The sequence below is a fragment of the Anabrus simplex genome, chromosome 3, assembly GCF_040414725.1.
Source record: "Anabrus simplex isolate iqAnaSimp1 chromosome 3, ASM4041472v1, whole genome shotgun sequence".
NCBI lineage: Eukaryota > Metazoa > Arthropoda > Insecta > Orthoptera > Tettigoniidae > Anabrus > Anabrus simplex.
Genome location: NC_090267.1, coordinates 441130558 through 441146657, shown reverse-complemented (window position 1 = coordinate 441146657; position 16100 = coordinate 441130558). Strand labels below are relative to the sequence as shown.

Below are 16100 nucleotides of genomic sequence, written 5' to 3'. Positions count from 1 at the left end.
ATTAGCTTTCCGATTTTAACATCGATATTGTATTTGCAACCTCCCATACCACGTCACAAACATCTACCAGGTAATTTTGTAACTAATGCGAACAATAGTGAGGATTTCCGCTGCGGCCGGTTCCATCGTCAGTTCGGGGCGCATACCCGTACTTTTGTTCACTTTACTTTTAACCTTCATAGCGTTAGCAATATTAAATATGGAAACTGTTACCACGATCAAGGCTAGGCCCTCCGCTCATTATAATGGTTACGCGTACCGGAAGTATAGAGAAACAAAAGCAAGCGTTGTTACGTATGTATAAATGACGAAGCCTATAAAACCAGATTTTAAACGACAAATGTATGAAAAAATGACGAAGCCCATAAAGGCTAATTTTAAACACGCCAAAATCGTAAGATAATTATAATTTTGAGAGTCCAAAGTCTGTGTAAAGTGTGATGGAAATCAGTTTCAATAAGTTGTATGGATTAAAGATTATTTTATTTACAGGGATCGCTTACATTACATGTCTTGTTTCTTATTTTCGAAGATAGTGTTCGCAAATTTCCGGCAACGAAATATTTACCAAGACCTGGGAAACCCTAGTCAGGTAGTAATAATCCCTAGTGTGCGCAAATTTCCACTTTAATGATGTGTTCGCACTTTTCCGCACACCTGCTGCGTCGCGGATACTGGGGTCGGTTCGGTCTTCGGGTTTCTCCGACTCCAGTTGCGCCATGTGTGTTCTGCCATTGAAATACATAAGCGGCCTTGCCTGGTAGCAATAAGGTATGAACAAACTTCCAGGTCACATTCCTCACACACAGAATAAAATGTGTTATGTGGACAGACAACCGGAAACTCTTACTTCCATGTCAAAACTCACTTTCTACTAGCCTACAAAGTAGATAAATAACTGGAAATACACAGGAACCGAACGTTCCAGCATGCCATCCAAAATCCTTTCTCGCAAGTACTGTTTAAAACGCCCTCCGTTAGCACTGATACATCAACCCGCCGTCATCACATCCGGGATTCAATGTATAAATCGGTTTAAGTTTCCAAAATAAAAATAAAATATTTGAAAAAATAGTTTATTTCGCATTTAGATGACATTTTTATCTCGCATACAAAACACATTAACTGTAACTAGAGTTTCAAACAACGTTAAGTCTTACAATGTTTTGTGTAAGTTAAACCGAGGTAATGAAGGAAAGATACGATCCTGGTAGCAGTGACTGCTGAGAAGAGATGACTGTCAATTATATTTTGTTTACTTCTGATAGGAAAAATGGTGGATGAAAACAATAAACGGGTTACGTCGCGCATTCCTATCTACGAAATGTCACTGTAAAATTTGTCACAAATGGAACATTAATAATTGTTTTTACATAGTTGAAGTATAAAATCTGCGGTAAATTAAGAAATATTTTATTTTTGGAGAATATTATGCATACCTACTTTACAAGTACTTTTGGTGCTACGCTCACAGTAACAATATGTATATCTTCCGTTTGTTTTACACTTTCAACAATTTCGTGTGTGATGTCTGTTCACTGAAGTTCTTTGCTTTCGTTTCATTGCTTCAGTTGCCAAGGACATCATTTCCTGAATTGTATCGCAATATGCAAGATTTAATAGGCGACAAAAAGCTATGGCCAATGTACATAAGAAGAATTCTGTGGACTAGTGATTTATTGGTCCAGGGATCATGCTATATCATTTTTGTGGTACGATATTTCCCTGTAATGTGCAGCAACAAGTTGTTGAATGCGTCCTTAGTTGTTTTGCCGTAGAGTTCCAGCCACATCACTGTAACATGGTCATTTGCCTCAATGAAGAACGAAATAACATCGTGAATGCTGTTCACCTCCATTTTGCTGTTTCAAGTGACCGCTCGACTCATATGGACAAAGATAACGAGAATCCACAGACATAGCACTCCCATTCATCGGTGCTAGCCCTGGACCTCAAGAAATTAACAAAAGACGGCACCAGCAGCGGAATACATTCATATTTCTCTAATAACGACGGTATTTCTTAATTTGCCGCAGATTTTTCACTTCATTTAAGTAAAAGCAATAGGCTAATTATGCTCCATGTGTGATAAATTTTACAGTGACATTTCGTAGGATAGGAATGCGCGATGTAACCCAATAAACGTTGTCCTAATTTTACTTCCAAGGAAACACTGAACTGATTGTGCAATTAGAACGGAAATAAGTTTTGCCTTGTTATATCTCCATGCCAGTGTTCGTGTTAATTTACAGCAGTTTCTATAACACAACATCGGAATTGTGTTATAGGGAACAACCAATCTGACATCGAAATTGAAAGTGTTATTTTGTAATAAGAGTACATTCTTCTTGTATATACTGCTTAGTACTGCTTAGTCTTGCTTAGTATGCCTCATTTTGGTACTGCCATTGGTTTTTTTGGTTTTCCTATAACTGCGTAGCTTTCGGTGGTGCTATTTGAGGATACAACCAGCCTCTGGGCTGTTGACCTAACAGACAGACAGACAGACAGACAGACAGACAGACAGACAGACAGACAGACAGACAGACAGACACACTGAAAACTCCGTAATTTAATCAAATGTAAGCGTTCCTTTTTCTAAAATGAACAGTTCAAAAAAACGTCATTTTTGCATTATTACCTTTTCGTTCCACATTTTATTTTATGTAGTTCAAATTTTCTGAAACAGTGCGGCAGTCTATTTTAAAACTCAGCTTTATTCCATATATGAATATGGCGTGCCGTTGATCGAAAAATTCCTGCTGGTCGGTTCGTTCAATAATTTGAACCACTTCTTCATCATCGATAAGCATTTCTTCAAATAGCTCAAAATATCCTCGAGATTCATATGTTCAGTCATGTTGTACTGTTACGTAGTCTTAGACTGCAGTTTAAACGGCAGATGAGTGGCAGTAAAAGTAATCTCTAGTTAAACTGAAGATTAAGTTTTATAATACGGGATTGACAGATAAAGGTTAAAACTGAACCTAGAGTTTAAACCTCTAATATAATACCGGTCCTAAAAGTGCGTTACTCGCCGTTAGAAATTAAAAAACTGAAAGTTTCAAGCCTTTATAAATATTTCGCGAATTATCGCCATTGCGAAAAGTCACCACCCCTAGGTATAGTCATTACATCCATCGCATTCCACCTCTTGTAGTTAACCATGAATCGCTAGAAATGACGTCATAAATTCCCACTACAGCACTGAACAGCATAGATACTTACATGTTAGGTCTGATGTATGACGCCTCATTGGAGTAACATGGGCAGAGCCTTGAGGTTGCCATGTCTCCCGCCGCCGAAACGAAGGGGTGATTCCCGTACGATCCATGATCCCACCACGGCCATTCGCACACACTAAGCGAGTATCTTGGTCTCCCTCCTTATCGTATTTGAAAATTGACTTAGTGATAAGATAAAGAAAGCACTCATGACTAGATCCTACAGTAACAAGCTCGAGAACTGAAGCTCCTAACAAGTAGCATCTCATGAAGAGACCACACTACGAAGTGTTGACCGACGTCTGGGATAAGAGTGTGTTTCTTCAGCCCCGAGAAGAAACGTGGGGAATTTTTATCAAAATGTTAATGACAGAGAATTTTTAGATCCGTAATACCCAGATAGAGTAATAAATGTTATCAGGAAGGTATCTTGGCTTGGCGACCATGAACGTTAAGATGTCTAGTCTTTATGGTAGGTAGCCGTTTCGAGTCCCTACTTCAAAACAATCTTTCCCATCAGTGAGTGAAAAAATCACAATCAGAATGTTGGCCGACAGCGTATTGGAGGTAAATATTAATAATAATAATAATAATAATAATAATAATAATAATAATAATAATAATCATAATAATAATAATAATAATATGGCCACAGCTACAGTATGCAGACATTTTAATTTGACGCCATCTGTCTGTCTGCTCAATTTCGATGTTTCGTTTTACTCTAGGCCCACTAGATGGCAGAGTAAGTCGAATCTCTCTTGGGCGTCTATGGATTTTTAATTAATTTTGTCAGATGAAAACGAAGAAAGGTCTTTTGCACGGAGACATCGTGCGAAATGGAGTATTGAATGGACTTTTTCCACCCTTCAAAAATCCGACTACCTCTGCCGGGCTTGAACCCAATATCTTGGGATCCGGAGGCCGACATTACCACAATTCCAAAGAGGCAGCCTAGTAACCTTACGAGAGGTGGTGGTATACAATTCCTCGTCGCTACACAACACGCCAAAAGAGCGGGTTCAATTCCAAACCCCACTGAAGTCTCCCGTGGAATGAGGGCTTATAACGCTTCTGATGGTGATTCGTCCGTCGGATGGCGACGTTAAGCCTCGTCCAGACCCCTTGGTGTTATTCGGTAGGAGTAGGCAATGCACCGACCTTCTCTGTACACCACCACCACACTACACAACACACAAAATGCAGTCTCCACACTCAACACTGAAACATTACGATAGCACATTGTCACACCTCCGCATTATATGTATCTATCATTTCATACCTCAAATACAGGAGCTAGAAAGTTGTACACCAATCAATCCTGATCTGCATTTAAGGCAGTCGCCCAGGTCGCAGACTCCCTACCTGTTGTTTCCCTAGCCTTTTCTTTAATGATTTCAAAGAAACTGGAAATTTATTGAACATCTCCCTTGGTAAGTTATTCAAACCCCTACCTCCCCTTCCTATAAACGACTATTTGTCCCAAATTGTCCAGTTGAATTCCAACTTTATCTTCATATTGTGATTTATCCTACTTTTAAAGACACCACCCAAACTTATTGGTCTACTAATATCATTTCATACCATCTCTCCGCTGATAGCTCGGAACATACCACTTAGTCGAGCAGCTCGTCTTCTCTCTCCTAGGTCTTCCCAGCCAAACTTTACAGCGTTTTTGTAACGCTACTCTTTTCTTGGAAATCACCCATAACAAACAGAGCTGCTTTTCTCTGGATTTTTTTTTTTGCAGTTCTTGAATGAATTAATCCTGGTGAGGGCCCCATACACTGGAACCTTACTCTAGTTGGGTCTTACCAGAGACTTATATGCCCTCTCCTTTACATCCTTACTACAACCCTTACACACCCTCATAACCATGTGCAGGGATCCGTACCCTTTATTTACAATCCCATTTATGTGATTACCCCACTGAAGATCTTTCCTTATATTAACACCTAGGTACTTGCAGTGATCCCAATAAGGAACTTTCACCCCATCAACGCAGTAATTAAAACTGAGGACTTTTTCTATTTGTGAAACTCACAAGCTGACTTTTAACCACGTTTATCATCATTCCATTGCATACTGTCCATCTCAGAACATTGAGGTCATTTTGCAGTTGATACAATCTTGTAACTTATTTATTACTCAATACAGAATAACATCATCTGCAAAATGACTTACCTCTGATTCCACTTGTTTACTCATATCATATAAGAAAACAAAGGTCCAATAACACTGCCTTTAGGAATAGTAGATAGTGTCTGTATATGTACAACGCATGGGAAAATCAAGTTTAACTATAAGCGGAAAAGTTCGATTAATAATCAGTGACGGCACTGGGAAATAGAGATGTGCGATCTGTTCAGAAGGAGGAGAAGTCTACTGACTGGAGTTCTACATAAAGCTTGTGTTTGGCGCGGCTTAAGGTCAATTATCAAGGGTCCGTCAGTGTTTTATCGACGATCTTTGTTGTCTGTTTTACTGTATTCATGGGCTAACCGAACCGAACCGTACCATGTTATTTCTATTCCTACCCGTTTGGGTTGCCTATCGTCCAGTATTTATTGTGTACTGTTTGATAGCTGGTATGTGTTTGTGAACTGCTACAGTCTACGGCCCAGTTTCAAGGCGTAGAGGGGTTTTGTGAACGATACGAGTGGTTTTGAAAAGTGTTGTGTTAAAATAAGCAAGTTGCTAAAAACGGACACTTTTAAATAACTTCTAGGTTCTTCCGTCTGCGGAAACTAAGTTTGAGTACTAAATTTATAAACTAGCAGAAAAAGAAACAAGTAAAATACTACAGTAGTCTGAGGAGAAGTGGCGTGGATGCGTGGTAAGAGGTGCGAGGGGTAAGCATCAATGGAGACTCCTGACTTCTGGATTAGGGGATGTAACCGAAATGTAATTGCAAACATCAACGCAAACAGACCGTCTTTCCAAACACATTTTCAAAGAGAAAACAACAAACAAGGCCAGCAGAAAAGTTTAAGATCTCACATCCACTAATCCAATGGTCTGTTTCATAAATATTTCTGTTGAAATTACGAAGACACGGCTTAAGTTGTGTGGTTATATTCAGAGTTGGACGCGGAACTCCTTCATTTATAATTCTGCTTTTCTCCGTAAAAGAAAGTATACTAAATGGTTCTCTTAACAATCGTTCAATTACACAAGGGTTAGAATTCAATTCGGATTGCGCGGCAGAAACGCGCTCCTACATCCATGCCTGCTGAACTACTCTCTGATCGGTGTGATGTCATTTCAAAATCGCATCATTGCCGTATTTTCTTTGTTTGATATTTACACTACAAGCCCACGAAACTGAATCATTTATAAGTAGGGCCCGGATTCATATGCACTAAAAACTCCGAAAATATGCATGCACATATGCACTAAAAATAAGACATATTGCAACTGCCAAACAAATTATTTAATTTTAAGTCAGTGTTAAATTGATAAACAAGTTTCATTCCTTAGAAAATAATGCATGACAGTAGGTTTCAACAGTTTTTCAATGTTTTCAGGACTCAATGACATTCTGCTGATGGACAAAAATAAATCATACGCTGAAAATGATCGTTCTACCTCGACGGAAGTAACTGGGCAATACTTTTACACCGGCCCTGACTGCTCGGAACATTCTCCTGGCAAAGACTTTAGGCATTTTTGGAGTTTAATGTGGTAAAACACTGCAATAGACGAAGAGCAAGTTAACAGATGAACACACTTGTTTAAGCAAACCTTGTAAGGGTACTGTAAGGAGGAAGGAATGTCAGAAAGAAGGAAATTGCTGTTGTGAAAAACGTCATTATCCATCTACCTACTTGTATTGCGACACTGAAAGCACTTTCCTTAATCAGGGAAGGTTTCTCACGTTGCCAAGTGATGTGCAACATACAGATTTCATTACATTTTTCATTTCGTTCAGAAATCTTAGATAATCGATCACACATATGAGAAAAATATGTCTATATATGCACTAAGTTCAAAATATGCATTTGCATATGCGCATATACATTTTAAAAAAGTCCGGGCCCTATTTATAAGTTATTACAACAACACATTTGTCATATCATTTATAGCACATGAAAGGAACTACTCACAAGGAAGAACTCCAATATTTCACAAAATAGCAAATAAATCCCGGCCACACGTGATAACCTACAGGATTCAACCCTGCACCGAACTCTTGACGGATGTGGCTGTTCGTTCTGCATTCCAACCCCATGAAAGAGATTTAAAAAAAAAACCAAGGGTCCAATGCTCGTGCTGCCATCTCTGAAGTAGTTTGGCAATTAGTAGCAGTCACTAGCCAGCAACGCTCGTTCCATCCATCTCTGAGTATCGATAACTGTGCGTTTGAATTTTATATAAATAACCACCATTAAAATATGAACAATCAATATTTATGTTTCGTTGAAAATACAAGGGATGTAACATATCAATCGTATGTATTGGAAATGTGCCATTGGTAAGCATGGTTGCCGCGCATGCGCAGATCTCAAGTCTCAAGGCCTGACAATAAACATCTGTTCCGTCCCCGGTGGCTCTTGCGAATTGAGCTGCTGTTGTGAAGTTTCAAAGTGGTAGTGCAATTGTGCCTTACTGTATGTACTGCATAAAGAACAGTTTGATAATGAATATGCATTGATTGAGATAGCTCGCATTGTCTGTCACGACTAATGTTCGTATCTAAGATTGTAGTACAGTCGAAACTCGATATCTCTAACTTCAATTTCCCGGCCGTTTGTCCTATTCTTCACGTGTATTTATTTCTCTAGTACTCGAAATTCGACTACACGAATTTCTAGATTTCTCGAAGCAAACGTTTCCTCCCTTGAAGCAAAAAATACTCTAACTCGAATTTCGTACAGCATTGACTGTGCAATACAGCATTTGTAGTTTATGAGGAACAGTTAACAAGTAAAGAGACGGTTACAGTGATGCTGGGAGTCAACATCACTGGAATCGAAAAACTAACGTCTAGTGTTCGGAAAATCGGCGAAGCCTCCGCTGTTTTTCGGGTGTGAATTCATTATCGGTCACGTAGGAAAGCAACTCCGGAAATCGTGCATAACAAGCTCCATTTACGAATCTTGGCTGCGAGGTTTCGAAACTACATACAGTCAGATATAAATGACAGTGTTTTTCCCAGCAATAAATAATGTTGAAAAGTATGTGGAGGGAAAGAAGGTTAACAGTAAAAGAATAGAGACTAACGGATTTTTTCCAAAGGCGGTAATGGAGGTATGTTTCTTGTTTCACTGCTGTATACACTGTATTCTATCTTCTAAAAAGTTACTATAATAAGGTTCGTAATTAAAGCGATACCACAAAATACGGGTTTGTTAGTACAGTGTATTTTTAAATATTGTCAAAAATACTGTATTCAGTATAAGCCCGTATATACATAATTATGGTTCAATTATGCACTATATATGCTCAAAAACGGTGTTCTCTATGTCTCGAAATTTTGATAACTCGAAATAAAATTTAGCTCCCGAAGTGATTCGAGATATCGAGGTTCTACTGTATCTGTTACTCGTACCGTACCTACAAGCTGACGCGACTTTTCGTCAGATGCACATAGTAGAATCTTTCTTTTTCAGGTAGTTTACAAATTTAGGACTCAAAGTTAGTTTCGGCAGACTGAAAAACCAAACAGTTATAAGTTAACTGAGTCAGCACTGGAAACAGATGGCTTCAATATTACAAAACACACAAAAAAGAGGCAGTAATAACAAATCCGATCTAAATCATGATACCACGTGTCGGCGGAACAATCCCTGGAAAGTGTGTGTATTGCACAAAATACTGAAGTGTGTTGCTGGTATCAATGGTCGCCGTTGATTATACGATTACTAGAAGTGGCAGTAGATCACAGTGCCTGATTTTCCATGTATTTATTTCAGCTTCAGATTTACGTCAATATGTAATTGTGTTAGGGGAAAACTTTCCGGTCATTCGTTTATTTTGATTGTTATTTGAGTCGGATGAAGCGATCTCCTTGGATTATGTCATGATACGATACAGCTAGTTTATTCCAAATCATTGAGGAGATTTTATTTGAGGTAGACAACCTTTAATCGTTTAATCGTTTGTGGAGGGTTAGGTAAGGATCGTAGTGGATGTACAAGCACACAACTTCATGTATACGTTCCGATGAGAAGACAAAAATTATCATGCTCTATTTAACTTCGGGGGATCCATTTTGGTGAACTCTGACGCCCATATTACGAACGTTTCAGGTTATTTAGTTAAAGTCTAGTAGAATCAGTAAAGTTATAAATTGCGACCAGAGTGGTATAGCTGATATATTACAACACTAATAATGATTTTCACCTCTGAGGCAAGGAGTAACTATCTCCGTATGCGAAGATAGTGCCCACAAATAAATGAATATCGCAAAAACCACCCATCATCACGACCAGTGGACTCTTACCCAGGGCCTACGCATCAGAAAAGAAAAAACGCAGAAAGGCATGCTAACTGTAAGAACTTAAGGGTTCATAAAATCCGTTCATTGGACTGCCCTGTTCCTGTTCTTTTAGCACGGACAATTCTACCCAACCGGCGCCGGTCACGATCATCATGTAACGTTGGACGGACAGTGCGTTATCCACGGGAGATCGTAATGCCTTAATTTCGATATTCGCGGTACACACGTGACACCGTGGATCGAGAAATACTGAACGTTTCCACAACTTCGCAAATTCAATGTCCCAACCACCTGGCACCAACAAACATGCCCCGCTCGAGCTCTGATAACTCACGTCGCCTTGTCATGAGTATGTAAACATCAGTCAATCCGAACGAAAAGACTACCTCTTAACAACCGAAACGGGTTTAGGCATTTTAAAGTCGTTCCAGGGCGGTGACACCATTAGTCATTCACTTATGTACCATCCCATGATTTTTGGCATATCTGTGTAGATTCTCAACCTCCAAAACGAAGTTCTAATATACTTATGATTATTTGAAAGAAGAAAGTCATTACGGTGGAGTGGCTGAGGTTACAGGTGATAAGTTGTAAATTTATGTAGGAGATTTCTCTCTTCTGCAGTGTTATTACAATTTTTAGATTTACTACTTTTGAGACCACTAGTCATCATACCTGACCATCACTGGACCGGACTAACAAAAGATAAAATAAACGTATTTGCAATTACTTTTACCACAGTGTGAATTTTGGCAAGTTAAAAATAGTTTAAATAAAAAATTGACTGTAAAAGTGTGGCATCCGTATAGCACATATGACAGACCCAAAAAAACTTCGATGGAATGATCCATGCACCCCCCCCCCCATATGATACATCAGGTCAGAAAAGGTGATGTGTACATTTCTATTCTGCTCAACATTCAGAGTGGGTGTACAGTAGAAAATCGTTTATCAGGATCGTATTTAGCCATATTTTCCGGTTTATCCAGAATAACGGTTTTTAAAACTACTCTGTTACATATACGGTATCTGTGAAAATCTAATACGTCTGGCAAAAGAATGACATCGTTTCATGCCTTATTTTTCGCTTACGGGTTCTTCGCAGAAATGAAGAGTACATCGGTCTTGTCGGCAAATAGCATTATTTTATCATGGATAAGGCTCAGATGATTGCCTTCTGACCATTACTGCAATGCTGTTCCATTCGCATCATGTTCATATCCCCACGTGGTGCTATGGCAGTTAAAGTCTCCAATTACTATTTGTGTGTGTTGATCGTAAAAGTTAGCAGGTACCTTGGCTTTGAATTCAGTGTTCGGTGGCTTGTATATGGATGTGAAAGTGTACAAGAACAAACTACGAGCCACATGATTCAGTACTCTCTGTGCCCAACATCTTGCAGAGGATGATCTCCTGCAAGCCACTCCGAGTGCATTAGACATTGCAAAATACTAGGCATGTGTAATATGATTTCACATTTTATGTTTGGTGTACTTCAAACTGATTCGTATATTAACTTTAAATTTGTGTTTTCGACTCGATAATAATAATAATAATAATAATAATAATAATAATAATAATAATAATAATAATAATAATAATAATAATAATAATAATAATAATAATATCAACATAATTGGCGTCGCCTAACGTTGGTCTCCTCGAGAAACCTCACCATTTCCCCCCCCCCCCATTACTACTGTATGTAGTGAATAATAGTAACTGTTAGGTATGTTTACTGTTCAGTCCGATAGCTGGTTAGCTTCTCATCAGGACCACCATCAGCTGCGTTGCCACAGATGGCATAGGTGTCACTTAAGAGGTGTACAAGGGAAATGAGGAGTGAGGTAGTTTCCCGTTACTTTCCTCACCTAGCCCGAAGTTTCTATTACATATCAGTCTGCCAAGCCCACTGAAATGCCCACACCATCCGATCCTATAAGCCAGATTTTCTCACAGGACTAGCTGCATAAGGAATGGTATTACTAACATTACTCATACCTCAGCCACCTTCATATTGCCAAAGCCAAGGATGAGACTGAGAAAGATCAATAAAAGTAACATATTTATTCTAGCCCATACCAGAAGAGACAGTGCGCTCACTGTGAACACTATGTCTCGGAAACAAAGGCATACACAAAAGTTTCAAACTGTATTTTCAAGCTGTTCTTCTGTTTCTCTCTCATTTCTTCAAGTACATTTTGTACCCATGTGAAGTTAAAAAATGAGTACTTTTCAGATTCTGATATTTTATCGATGAAGTATGATTTTTCTATCCAAGTAGTAGTAGTAGTACCGGGCGAGTTGGCCGTGCGCGTAGAGGCGCGCGGCTGTGAGCTTGCATCCGGGAGATCTGGGTTCGAGCCCCACTGTCGGCAGCCCTGAAGATGGTTTTCCGTCGTTTCCCATTTTCACACCAGGCAAATGCTGGGGATGTACCTTAAGGCCACGGCCGATTCCTTCCAATTCCTAGGCCTTTCCCATCCCATCGTGGCCATAAGACCTATCTGTGTCGGTGCGACGTAAAGCAACTAGCAAAAAAAGAAGTAGTAGTAGTAGTAGTAGTAGTAGTAGTAGCAGCAGCAGCAGCAGCAGCAAAGGGAGATGTTAAATATATTTCCAATTTCTTTGCAATCATTTAAGAAAAGATTAGGAAAACAACAGATAGGGAATCTGCCACCTGGTTGACTGCCCTAAATGCAGATCAGTAGTGACTGATTGCATTGTGGCGTTCAGCCATACCGTGAAAAGACCGTAAGAAATATTCCAGGCTTCCAGATATTTTCTTATTTATCCAATCCAGTCCTGTAATACTGGCGTGTACGGATAATTGATTCAATAACCTAATTCATAGAGGATTATATCTTGTTTCATATACTTATAGAAGTATCTAAATTATAGCTCCTAGCATTCAGAAACTGTTCTGGCATCACCAATCAATCAATCAATCAATCAATCAATCAATCAATCAATCAATCAATCAATCAATCAATCAATCAATCTATCAATCAATCAATCTCTGCATTTAGGGCAGTCGCCAGGTGGCAGATTCCCTATCTGTTGTTTTCCTAGCCTTTTCATAAGAGATTACAAAGAAATTGGAAATTTGTTGAACATCTCCCTTGGTAAGTTATTCCAATCCCTAACTCCCCTTCCTATAAATGAATATTTGCCCCAATTTGTCTTCTTTAATTCCAACTTTATCTTCATATTGTGATATTTCCTACTTTTAAAGACGCCGCTCAAACTTATTCGTCTACTAATGTCATTCCATGCCATCTCTCCGCTGACTGCTCGTAACATACCACTTAGTCGAGCAGCTCCTCTTCTTTCTCCCAATTTTTCCCAGCCCAAACTTTGCAACATTTTTGTAACGCTACTCTTTTGTCGGAAATCACCCAGAACAAATCGAGCTGCTTTTCTTTGGATTTTTTCCAGTTCTTGTATCACGTAATCCTGGTGAGGGTCCCATACACTGGAACCATACTCTAGTTGGGGTCTTACCAGAGACTTATGTGCCCTTTACTTTACATCCTTACTACAACCCCTAAACACCCTCATAACCATGTGTAAAGATCTGTACACTTTATTTATAATCCCATTTATGTGATTACCCCAACGAAGATCTTTCCTTATATTAACACCTAGGTACTTACAATGATTCCCAAAAGGAACTTTCACCCCATCAACGCAATAATTAAAACAGAGGACTTTTCCTATTTGTGAAACTCACAACCTGACTTTTAACCCATTTTATCAACATACCATTGCCATCTGTCCATCTCACATGATCGAGGTCATGTTGCAGTTGCTCACAATCTTGTAACTTATTTATTACTCTATACAGAATAACATCATCTGCAAAAAGCTTTACCTCTGATTCCACTTCTTTACTAATATCATTTATATATATAAGAAAACAAAGGTCCAATAATACTGCCCTGAGGAATTCCCCTCTTAATTATTACAAGGTCAGATAAAGCTTCGCCTACTCTAAATCTCTGAGATCTATTTTCTAGAAATATAGCAACCCATTCAGTCACTCTTTTGTCTAGTCCAATTGCACTCATTTTTGCCAGTAGTCTCCCATGATCCACGCTATCATATCAAAAGTAACTACTCAACTCTCCAGCAAAGATGGATCTTACTTAGGTCGTCTGTATTTCCGTTTTAGGGACCAATGTCACAAAATTTCAACTATATTCCCAGACCGTAAGATATCAACGATGACCAAACAAGAAAACTTTAACAATCCGTATTGAGACTGTGCTACTCATCGTCTGATAACGAATAAATAGTGGACTCTTCTTTCCGCGCTCAAATGTCAAGACTATCATGTCGCAAAGTATAGTAATATGAAGGTTTATGACGTGGAATCTAAACGGCAAGAAGCACGTTGAACTGTAGTGGAAATACTGAATGCACCCTACGGTAACAATATTACAAGTCACATGATTGGCTCCAGAGATTACTGCTGCATCAAAGCAACGAATAACAAGGCAGATACAAGCATTAGCTGTATTCTCTGTGTCATCCAAACTTATTCAAGATATTTTGATAACGGAAGTGAATCACTGCAACAACCGCAAGGATAGAACTCGGTAGAAATGAAACAGGCGTTACGCCCACAGCATAACCACTTGACCAAACGCGCTTACATCATACAAAGAGTACTCTCATACGCAAGGAGAAGTGGGCTGATTCACTTTCATAACTAACAAACAAATAACCGCGAGAGAAACTGCATGCTTGACTCTTAAGGAGGTCATGTGACCTAGTCATGGTACTCTGCCAACCGCTTGCATTCTCAGCATGAGAAAATATTTCACACGCAAGTATATACACTACATGCCTTAGTCTAAGCCTAATCCAGCCGAATACGGTGACAAGACAACGTGTACGAATTACAGTTGCTAAAAGCAAATGACGGCTTACACACGACGCCATTTAGTGGCAGGACCTAGTGTTTACAGTGCCCTATGTCTTCTGGTATGGGCTAGAGCAATTTTGTTACTTTCGCTGATCTGTCTCTGTCTTATCCTTGGCTTTGACAATATGAAAGTGACTGAGGTATGAGCGATGCTAGTAATGTCATTCTTTCTGCAGCCAGTCCCTGCTATGAATGGTGTGAAAATGTTGCTCATAGGGTTGGTTGGTGCAAGCATCTCAGTGGGCTTGGCAGACTGATATGTAATAGCAACTCTGGCTCGGTGAGGAAAGCAACGGGAAGCTACCTCACTCCTCAGTTCCCTAGTACGCCTCATCAGTGACGCCTAGGCCATGTATGACAGCTGATGGTGGAGCTGTTGAGGATCCAACCAGCCTTAGGGCTGAAGACTGAACATACATATACATACTAGAAGAAAGTCTTTGGAAGGCGTCCGTGTTTGTGCGGGTTAATCTCGAGAGCCCCGGAAGGGACTTTAAAGCTATCTCCCTAGCCCTCAATAAGCATTTTTATTTTATAGCGAAGAAGCAAAGCAGTCTCCATACATGCAATAAGGAAGTGAACATACTAAATACACCAGTAATAGAATGCTACCTTTAATTTGTGGCTGTTTCAAAGGATACGAAGTAATGTCTCCAACTCATTACAAGTCCGCGGGTTGACGCCGGGCAAAACTCTTGGTACAATACGTCAATTATTGGCACACTAGAAACAAAATTAACTGAAGAACACAAGGTGGAGAAATACTCCACATAAAGCCTAAAAGACACAACAAGCGACTGAAAATACTTCCAATAAGGTAATTCATTAACCGGTATGAATGTTGTGACCGGTCCAATTTCGTGAATTTAACTATCTTTGCTATGGTGTCTATAGGATTATTCACTTAAAATTTATGGTGTAATGAATCAGAAGTAGTAACTCAGAACATTATCTTAAGAATTTAAGGAGAAAATACTATTCCTTCATTTACTTATAATAATAATAATAATAATAATAATAATAATAATAATAATAATGCCGTGCGGCCACCTGCGCGCCTGTGAGGATGGAATCTAATGTTGTCGATGGCTCAAACACCCATGCCCCGAGCCACAGTATTAACTAATGAAAGTTCAAATCCCCGAGTCATAGTAATAACTAATGAAAGTTCAAATCCCCGAGCCATAATATTAACTAATAAAAGTTCACATCCCCGACCCCACCGGGAATCGAACCTGGGACCCCCTGGGCATTTACCTAGAATGATTTCTGTAGAAAGGGAGGGACACAATAAGAAAGAAACAAGGATTCAGGATAGCCGTTAAAATTACGCGAATCTGAATCGAGCCTGTATTTTATCTCCCTGCCTAACCATGGCACGAGTCATTGCCTAAATACATTAGATATAATTCTGACCAACAATTTACACTGTAATGGATATCTTTCTAACGTCACGGTCTGAACGGTCAGCGCGGACATTCTTATTAAATGACACGTTTAAAGT

The 16100-nt window shown here is 39.2% G+C and overlaps 1 protein-coding gene across 7 annotated transcripts in view; it reads right to left on the bottom strand.

Annotated features, from left to right (window-relative positions):
- Nucleotides 1-16100, bottom strand: part of kst (spectrin beta chain, non-erythrocytic 5 kst) — a 621462-nt gene that overhangs the window by 476804 nt on the left and 128558 nt on the right. For 5 of the 7 annotated variants that reach the window (XM_067143511.2, XM_067143515.2, XM_067143516.2 and 2 more), the window contains exon 1: nucleotides 3229-3341. The exons of 1 other annotated variant lie outside the window; for it this stretch is intronic. In XM_067143511.2, coding sequence (XP_066999612.1) covers nucleotides 3229-3334 — 106 coding nt within the window. In that variant the 5' untranslated portion in view covers nucleotides 3335-3341. Of the gene's footprint in view, nucleotides 1-3228; nucleotides 3343-16100 lie in introns of those variants that run through there. One more of the 7 variants, XM_067143512.2, reaches the window with a different exon arrangement.